General features: G+C 35.3%; 2 protein-coding genes across 2 annotated transcripts; one reads left to right on the top strand and one right to left on the bottom strand.

The window, feature by feature from the left end:
* The first annotated feature begins 1,061 nt into the window (after positions 1 to 1,061).
* On the top strand, positions 1,062 to 2,555 carry LOC113361163. Its single transcript, XM_026604499.1, has 4 exons — positions 1,062 to 1,265; positions 1,363 to 1,421; positions 1,534 to 1,624; positions 2,055 to 2,555. Exons 1-4 carry the CDS (start codon positions 1,196 to 1,198, stop codon positions 2,312 to 2,314), a joined length of 480 nt encoding a protein of 159 aa, XP_026460284.1. The 5' UTR covers positions 1,062 to 1,195; the 3' UTR covers positions 2,315 to 2,555.
* Positions 2,556 to 6,264: 3,709 nt separating this feature from the next.
* On the bottom strand, positions 6,265 to 8,431 carry LOC113355922. Its single transcript, XM_026598906.1, has 2 exons — positions 6,807 to 8,431; positions 6,265 to 6,661 (listed from the first exon to the last, which is right to left on the bottom strand). The coding sequence occupies exon 1, from the start codon at positions 7,789 to 7,791 to the stop codon at positions 6,856 to 6,858; it is 936 nt and encodes a 311-aa protein (XP_026454691.1). The 5' UTR covers positions 7,792 to 8,431; the 3' UTR covers positions 6,265 to 6,661; positions 6,807 to 6,855.
* Positions 8,432 to 9,128: the final 697 nt, after the last annotated feature.

The raw sequence follows: 9,128 nt of genomic DNA, 5'->3' as shown, positions 1-9,128 counted from the left end.
GCTGAGTTGATAAAACTACACCCTGAATTTTGAAGCAGAGGAACCACAAATATGTAAGAAAACCCCAAAGAATTTCCACATGCTTTGTCTGTTCACTTCTCTACGGCTGAACAGTATGCATTTGGACCCTAGCCTTTGATTTTCTAAGGGACTTTTGATTAACTAGAAACAAACGCGTAGTGAAACTCATCCTCATCATCTATATTATATATATATATATGTTTCTACCAAATTTCATATCTCAACAAATTTCCCCCCTACAAAGAAATATAAAGTAATGGACAGTATAACTGATTAGCTTGATTTGGTGAATCATGATGGGTAAAGCTATAAAAACCCTGACTGAAAAGAAAAACTGCTGACAGACACCTCAACTCAAGACCTGGAAATAGAAGCATGACCGCATGAGTATATATGTATGTTATGCATCCATGCTCTGCATTGCAGAATTTGCAGGACAGGACCACATTTTTAATAGTTTATGAAGAAGAGAAGTGCATGACTGCATGTATGCTTTCCTTTGGCCTTTGCACGCCCCATCGTATAACAAGGCACATTCTGAGCTAACATTGTATGCGTGGTTGCTGTACCAAGTTAGGCCAAAACACTTATAGCTAGGAGATAGTTTTGGTTTAAGGTAGTTCAAAAACCAAAGAGTTAGCCAGCTAGCTAAATAAACATAAACATTGGTTCACTCACAACCCTATCATAGGTGGTACAAAATGAGACAAAACACAGCTCAGTAATCTTAGTACCACCATATTTTCATGGGATTCATCCTAAATTCCTAATAACCAAAATATTTTCATCCTTTTAAGAATCTATCTATCAATCCATTCAATTCCCCTAACATGGGGCCAAGAAGGGGAACATAATTCCTTAATGAGTGGGCCAAGTTCTGAATATACAAGAAAAAAAAGTAAATCAACCATTTTTTTCAACTCAAATTTAGAATCTATCAAAATTTTATTTTTATTACCATTAAAATTAAATTTTATCTATATTTTCTTAGAAAGGTGGGTGTACTTTCTATACTTATTTATACTCAAAAAGAATCACTTGTTATGTCATACAGAATCCCAAAACCCCTTCCACTCAAAACACTCCCATCTCTTAAAAGTTCAAAGATCTCAATTATCATATACTTTCTTGATCATTATAAGTGTTTTTAGCAGATCACATAGATTCTTGCAAAATGATGAGAACTTGTGCACCGTTCTCTGTTCTTTTCTTCTGCTTTTTCCTTCTTCTTGTTGATGTTCAAGGTATGTACACACTAGTGATGATAATTACTTAATCTGTAGAAACATTCTTTATATTTTGGTTACTGAATTCTTGTTGTTCTTTTTTTGTTCTTTGAAGGAATTCGTTTAGAGAAAGAGGTTTTCCAACAATATTCACTTGTGAACCAAAGAATTCAGGTTGGTTATTAGATACATATACTTAGCTGAATTTCATTTTGTTAGATTTTTGTTCTATTTTGAAGTCCTTAGAGGGAACTAATGGAGGATTTAATTTTTGTTGGAAATGCAGGAAGAACAGAAGAGTAAATTGATGGAAGTTGATGAAGAAATAGTGATTATATGCAGAGATGGTCATTGTTTATCCTCATCCTCATCATCAGGTACCGAGGAGAGAAGATCATCATTGTCTAGTGTAGTAGCTAATAAGATCACTAAGAGATCAATCATCATTCATCACAGGCTACCAATGATCCATGAAGATTATTACGGACCTAGAAATCACATACCTAAACACCATTAAAATCTCATTCATAATTTAGCTAGGACAGTTTTGATTAATAAGAGAAATGGGTCACAGATTATAACAAGACCATTTACGAAAAATCACTAATGTACGGTGCATGGTGACCATGTATAACACGAGACATATTGTCTCCATTATTATTATAGTCCAAGTTTTTTTTTTGTTTTTTTTTAATTATTTGTCTTATTAACTTCAAATATTGTTAGTACTTGATTAACACTTGATTCATTTGAAGTTTCATGCAAAACCCATAATCTAAACGATCAAACTCAATATTACTATTGCAGGTATGAGAACAAGAAAACTTTTAACAAAGACAGCAACAACAACATCCCCAACTTCGACTACTAAAGCTGGTTCCAAGCCAAGCAAAAAAAGGAGCGGAAAACTGCATGAAAACAAAGAGAAGGTTGATTCTATTAAAGCATCATCACATATTCCGGCTGAGCATGGGGAGGATGTTGGTGCGGCGCATTACCCTGATATCATCGATATAGCTGGGATGGATTACACAACAGCCAGGAGAAAACCACCAATTCATAACTAAAAGCAAGAGTGTTTTTTTGTTTGTTTGAGGTGTGGGATGTGTAAACCAAAGAAAAAAGAAAGTATAATTAGGAAAGAATTAAAAGGGCTTGATACATAAAAGAAGCTGTGAACAGCATTGCAGAAAATGCTGCAGTTTCTTAGGGTTAGGGTCTGATTTTTGTACAGAGAAAGTACATTTTTCTGATTAATATTTATTTATCTATATTGAAAATTATCTGTTTGTATACAGTATTAGTGCACGATGGGGATGCAGTATTAACTAGTAGTATAAATTCACTTTCTGCAATGTTATGGGAGCTAGCTGGTAAATCAGTTTCGAACTTCAGTTTAATGTTAACTTTTTAATTAAAAATTGACTAATCACTGTGGCTTTAAGGGACAGATGGTATATATGTTTTTTGAAGCATCAAAGAGTTCATTCTACTCTAACACACAGTCTAGCTAGAATTTATTAGAAAGAATATAAAAGAATTCGAACAGCACCAAGTGCCCACTATTAGGCCAAACTTACAGCTACATGTTGCATCCTGTGCTCCCATGCATTTGAATGCATAGAGGAACAAAAACGGCATCCATGTGTTACATCTCCCTGGGAATGTTAATTATCAGAACTCTCCGGCTCCCTTTCCTGAGGATAAGGCTGAGGACGAGGCATGCTAATGCTACTTTCATCCTAATACTAATTTTACTTTCATAATCTATCTTTTTCCTTTCGTTTTTGCAAAGATATCAAGTCCGTCAATGGTTCCTACGGGAAACCACTCTGTATAGAGATGAGACAAGTTACATCATACAATAAATACAACTAAACAATTTGCTTCCTATCAAAATTATTCTTATATATCTTGTCGTCGAGAATTCAAGACCGAGTTCAATAATGTCAGCAGCCCTGATATTAACTCATACATCCATTATGGTGAACGTAACTCAAGAATAAAATCAGATATTCTTACGGTCTTATTCCCGTTAAGATGGTTAGTTATGATTCGGCTAGATCAAAAATGCACATTTAGGATTTTCTTTTGACAGCGCAACTAGTCGGCAAGAAATTGCCAATGGAAACATAGGCCACCTTGCAAAAATAATTATCGGCCAATTATGATATGTATTAAGACCATGTTGAACCATAAATGTAGAAGCTAGTTAGGAACTAGACAAGATTCATAAAAGCCTGACCATTTGAGTGTGTAGGGTTTCTCATTATCAATCTAAGATAAGCATCTGGTAGAGAAATCAATCCAATGTTAGGGTCCAAAATGATACTATATAAGTATATAAATACAATCGGTGCTTTTTTCATGTATATAATTGACTCGTCCATTTACTTGTGAACCCTACTATACGTACATGCAACAGTGCCATTAAAGTCCAAGTATAGAATATGGTTAAAGCCATGGGTCCTGTCCTGGCTATGATTGGCGTGCGATGGCCCAGGAAAATTGAGTGATTCCAGTTTAGTTTATAACTAAATAGTCTTGGGTTAGTTTGGTTTTTGATGTGATGAGTGATGACTATTGTCATGTCTGCTGTTGCGTCAAGCTTCTAATCAGGATGTCTGAGATTATTCCACGTTTTTGTTCCTTCGAGAAAAATGACGGTGAAAATCGTTCCCTATGTCGAGTCCAGAAAGTCCCATAATCGTTTAAAAGGTGAAAAACAAAATTATTGGTGGAAATTTTGTAACTAAGAGTAAGAAATGAAATTGTAGATCAATCCAGGGAACATGGTTGGGTTGGGCTTACGTTTTACATATTGTTTCATAGTAAGCCGAACAACATCCTGAATAGCCCGGGAAAAAAAATAATTACTGGTTCGGCTTATATTTCGAAAATCGTATGAGCCGGACATCGATTTGTTATTTTTTGGGTTAAAATATTGTTATTGGTTCGGCACATATTGAGAATATCGTAATAGCCGAACCTCGTAAATGTGCTAGGTTCGGCACATATTATGATTATCGAATACGCCGAACCCTATGCATCTCTACCCGTGACTAGGTTCGGCTTGAAATTTCATGTCGAACTGTTCATATACACTTACAGGAAGCTTTTGTGAAGAACAGTTCGGCTAAAAACGCAACTCAATATTGAGCCGAACCGAACACTGTAACCGTCATTTAATCGATGAAAAACAACAAATAGGAGATTGGGTTTGTAAAACTTACTTTCTTATCCTCATTTCCGGAGCTGGAGATGCAGTTGGTTCAATTTCTGGTTCAATTGGTGGTTGATTTTCAGTTTCTACACCTTCATTTTCAATTGGTTCTTCTTCTTCAATTGATGGATTAGAAGACGATTTGGGTTGCCTAGTCCCTGCTTTTCTTTGTACGAGTCATTATGTGGTTGAGTTTAATCGACGATCAAATTTTTACGAAACGAAAATTAATCACGATGATGAATTTTTTTTTCGCAGGAGGGGGAAGAGTTTGGCTAAAGGAAGAGAAGGAAGAAGAGATGTTAAGGGAAACTGATTTTAGATTTTTGGACTACCCATAGGATACCCTTATAAGGTCACCCAAAATGGGACTATTGTTTTGTATGCCTAGAAAGATTTAGGTATGCCCAAAATCAGGGTTCTCAAATAAACGATATGCTGGAATGGCAGAAGCAAACAGCCACTCTACACTAGACCAGCAAACATCCTCTTTCCAATTCCTAACACCTGAAAATTTTATTCACGGGAGTTAAACTCCAACCAAGTTCACTGGGTTGCTGAGTCGAGGAAGGATATAAGAATTAAACCTATAGTTCATAGAAAATGACATGACTAAGAAATACGGTTAGCGTACAAACGTCATTGACTATAAAACAAGATACGAATTGGAATTTCATAATATAATAACTTGCACCACAGTATCCTGGCGTAGAGATTAGAAAGAAACACCCAAACTTGAAACCTTAATGGTATACATGAACCTATCCAAATACAACAAAATCTCTAAAAGCTCTCGCACCTGCCAGTAGTCATAACATCGCAACGTATCCGCTAAACTTAAGATTTGACAACAAACCTTGGGAACAGATTCACTACGACTGGAGTTTATAACTGTCGTGAGAATGCATTAAAATCTCATTTTAAAACACATCCCAACTCATTACTTTACTCAACTCATTAAAATCTCGAGAACATACTAATTAGAGATTAACGAATAACACAATTTGATCCTTCAAGGTCATGCCCGTTTAAGATTTGAACAGGAAATGTCATAGCTACAAGACCATGTAATATTTTAGTGCAAGCACGAAACGACACCTCGATATAAAATATTCTGTCAAGTTATGATGTATAGGATTTCCATTCTCATCATGCTACATAAATAGATACAAGACACCATGCCATCAAGGGAACATAAAGTGACAATGTGAATTAGACATCATGAGAAATTACCATAACGAGATATTAACCACTTGATATACTGCGTAAGGAAATAAAAAATCCATTGGTGCATACAGATTTCATTCCCTATATTTGTTTTCTCTAATCTACCACAACACGTAAACATCAACCACATCCAAGCCAACTCATCATTCCAACTCGAAGAAAGTTAACAAACGATATATTAGCTGGTTACTCATACACAGCGCGTCAAACAGTGATTCAAATCAAAGGTAAGCCCTGGAAAAATATACTTGCTTGCCATTTAGATCTACCCTAACACCATTCTAGGAAGCAACGAACATAATAAGAATCACCAAAATGCAGTTAACATCATAAACACAGGTAAGTGATATACGATAGATGATTAAACCTATGTTACTTTCAGAAATATATGAAATATGGATTTAAATCCCTATAACCAACATTGACGAAGGGATCTAGGTTTAAAGTAACCATGTAGTATGTACTGTAATAATCTAATTATGTAACTTGATATGGGCAGCTACCCATCCACGTAAAGATATTTACTTCAAATTTTGCTATATTTTATACAATCTATTTTATACAATCTATTCAAATTATAAAGGGAGGATATTACATTATCAAACATAAGAAATGACAAGAAGGATATCCCTGACTACCTGAGTAGCAATTCAGGGCGTGAAGTTACAGTATTTCAAAGGTGTTAAGTTTATCATCTCTAATATTTTCCATGGATTCAAATGTATGAAGGAACAAAAATGAATAGTAAACAATTAGGTCATATGATCTACCTAGTATGTAATGAAGTAAGCAGTAGTGGCAGTTCAGATGAACGTGAAGATGGGCAGAATGAGAAATTCATTAGAGATGCAACAGTGAGCTATATGGATGAATACAGTTACTTCAGCTGAAGCCTGATATGCTGAGATCCAACACAGACTTCATAAGAACCCCAACAAACATCCAGGTCAGGAATTGTAGGTCTCTAAAATTATCAAGAGTTAATGAGTCAGTTGCTATAGTTATCTAGCCATATGAAAGTCTGTCTTCTTATTCATTACTGAAACAAAAAATAAGTCTGCGATAAAACTTAAATAGGAGAAAACTACCTAAAGGAAACTAAAGCATACCATTTAGCTGATGCTCTTTACCCATATCCACCCATCCTACAGGTGTCAGTTACAAATTGTTGAAATTATTTGTAACAGAACAACCAAATTCACCAACTTCTCCTTCTTTAGGAATGAAGGTTTTCAGCGAAATCACGTTTTCCGCTTGCACATGCAGCTGATAATCGGTGCAGGGACAATCACATTCACTATCATCAATATCCTCACCAAAAGCAGTGTCTGGCCTGATCTCTACCATCTTAGCCTCAAAAACATCACCAGTTCGCACATTGTGGGACTCGATGCCTTGTACCAGGTTATGATGTTTCATTTCCAAATCGTAGAATATAAGACACCCCCCATCAAACCAATACAGTATCACTCGATCAGAGAAACTGAACATACGTGTAGGAGGAGACACTTGGTTATCAGAAATGGTAGAGCTGAAGTACCGCATGAAAGGATTGCGATATAAACTTGCAGGCGATACGCTGCCGTCCTTCAATCCAACATTGCAAGTCTTCTCCTCTATCCATGTTTGCCTGATCTTGTCCTCCAATATATACAAATTAACCTCAATATCATAAGAACAAAATCTTCTATAATTAGAGCCTGGATTGTCTATCTTATATTTCAATACCCTTTCAGAACGTGCAACACAAGGATATCCTTTAAACTCCAGAAGATGATAAGCAATTTCTAGAGAACCATCCCTTTCGAACGTCGAGATCAGAGGATTGTATTCAGGAGGGAGTCGAATAAACTGTATTTTCTCGTTATGAACGTCAAAAGAGAGCAACATCTGATTCTTGTTCCCATCATCACTGCCGGTATTAGTAACCATCCATAAAAGATCATTCCCACAAGTGGTGGAGTATCTACGATCATCTCTCCACATTGTCGTCACCATTTTACTTGGAACAGGAGAGTGGCCTGGTGGTGGCGAGATATCACAAGTACTAGTAACTATCTTCCTCCATGATCTACCTCCCAATGTAACCACCATGCAGATAAACCCCTCATCACCATCAACTGTTGAAGTTGTATAAATAAGTACTACCTTGTACTCTTTTGACAATGAATCAAAGCCAAAACCATGACACAAATATGTTAACGATCCCCTTCCTTCCCCAATCTCAGGAGTTAAACAGGTGATATTAAGGGTTTCCCTAGTAACACGATTGATAATAAAAATTTCTTCAAAACCAGCTGAAGCACTCAGACGTTTAACACATGCTAAACCATTACAATTACCTACTGGTTCAATCGAGTGGCCTGGTGGATCTGATTTTGTTAATAACTTAAAATCATATAAATAAATATGACTATGATTCTTTTGTAACCGGAAAAAGTAATTTCTTACCAGATCACCATCTCTTCTATCTAATACATTAAGGAGATTAAAAGACAAAATTGTCTTATTTTGATGATGAGCGAAGTGAGACAATGCAAATCCTGAATCATTAGAAATTGAATTGCACCATAACTTGCTTACAGATTTGAATTGAAATATCTTTCGAGTCGGTAATCGGGTCACAATGCTCTGAAGTACTAATTCGTCAGGAATATATGGAGAAGAATCAGAAGATGGAGAAGGATCACCAATTAACTTTTGCTTGCGTTTTTTCGTCACTCCTTCTTCTTCATCTTCTATTCAGGAGAAGATAAACCTAAAATTACTACACGTTTTTAGACCGAGAGATTTGAGATAATCCACTTTTTCTTTTTTGATAGACCCTGTTTGGTAAAATTTATGATTATGTATTTATGATTATAAATAATCATAAATTGATAAATGATTTTGATATAATCATTTTTAAAATAAATTTTTTCAAACATTTTTTTTCAAATAATTGATTATCTTAGAATCATGATCTCGAAAAGGAGAAGAAAGAACAATGATCTACTATATTTTTCTAGTCGTATATTGTTTTTTTGTCTCTCTCTTGATAGTTTAGAGAAAATAAGAAGATAAAATTCAATTTGAGTTTCTTAGAAAAAATAATTGATTATAATAAATTTTCAAAACAACTTTTTCCTGTTTATGGAAATAATGGATTTTTCAATTATGATTAAAATAAGCAATTATTATAATGGTTACCAAACGCATATAGAATCCATTATAATCTGCATAATGGATTATGGACTGATAATCCTTTAAATAATGGTTACCAAACAGCCCCCATATAATGAATTGAGAATTGACTGAGAGAAATGAGATAATGAATCGGCAAGAATAAATTTATGGCAGAAAAATCGTGCCGGTGAGTAACTGAGTTATATGGGCTAAAGGGTGTTCCTGGGGCGGTGTTTTCAACATATGCTTCTCTCCCACACCCCCAC

The sequence above is a fragment of the Papaver somniferum genome, chromosome 3 (genome assembly GCF_003573695.1).
Source record: "Papaver somniferum cultivar HN1 chromosome 3, ASM357369v1, whole genome shotgun sequence".
NCBI classification, from domain to species: Eukaryota; Viridiplantae; Streptophyta; class Magnoliopsida; order Ranunculales; family Papaveraceae; genus Papaver; species Papaver somniferum.
Note: the sequence above shows the minus strand (reverse complement) of the source record. Positions and strands in the feature narration are given on the sequence as shown.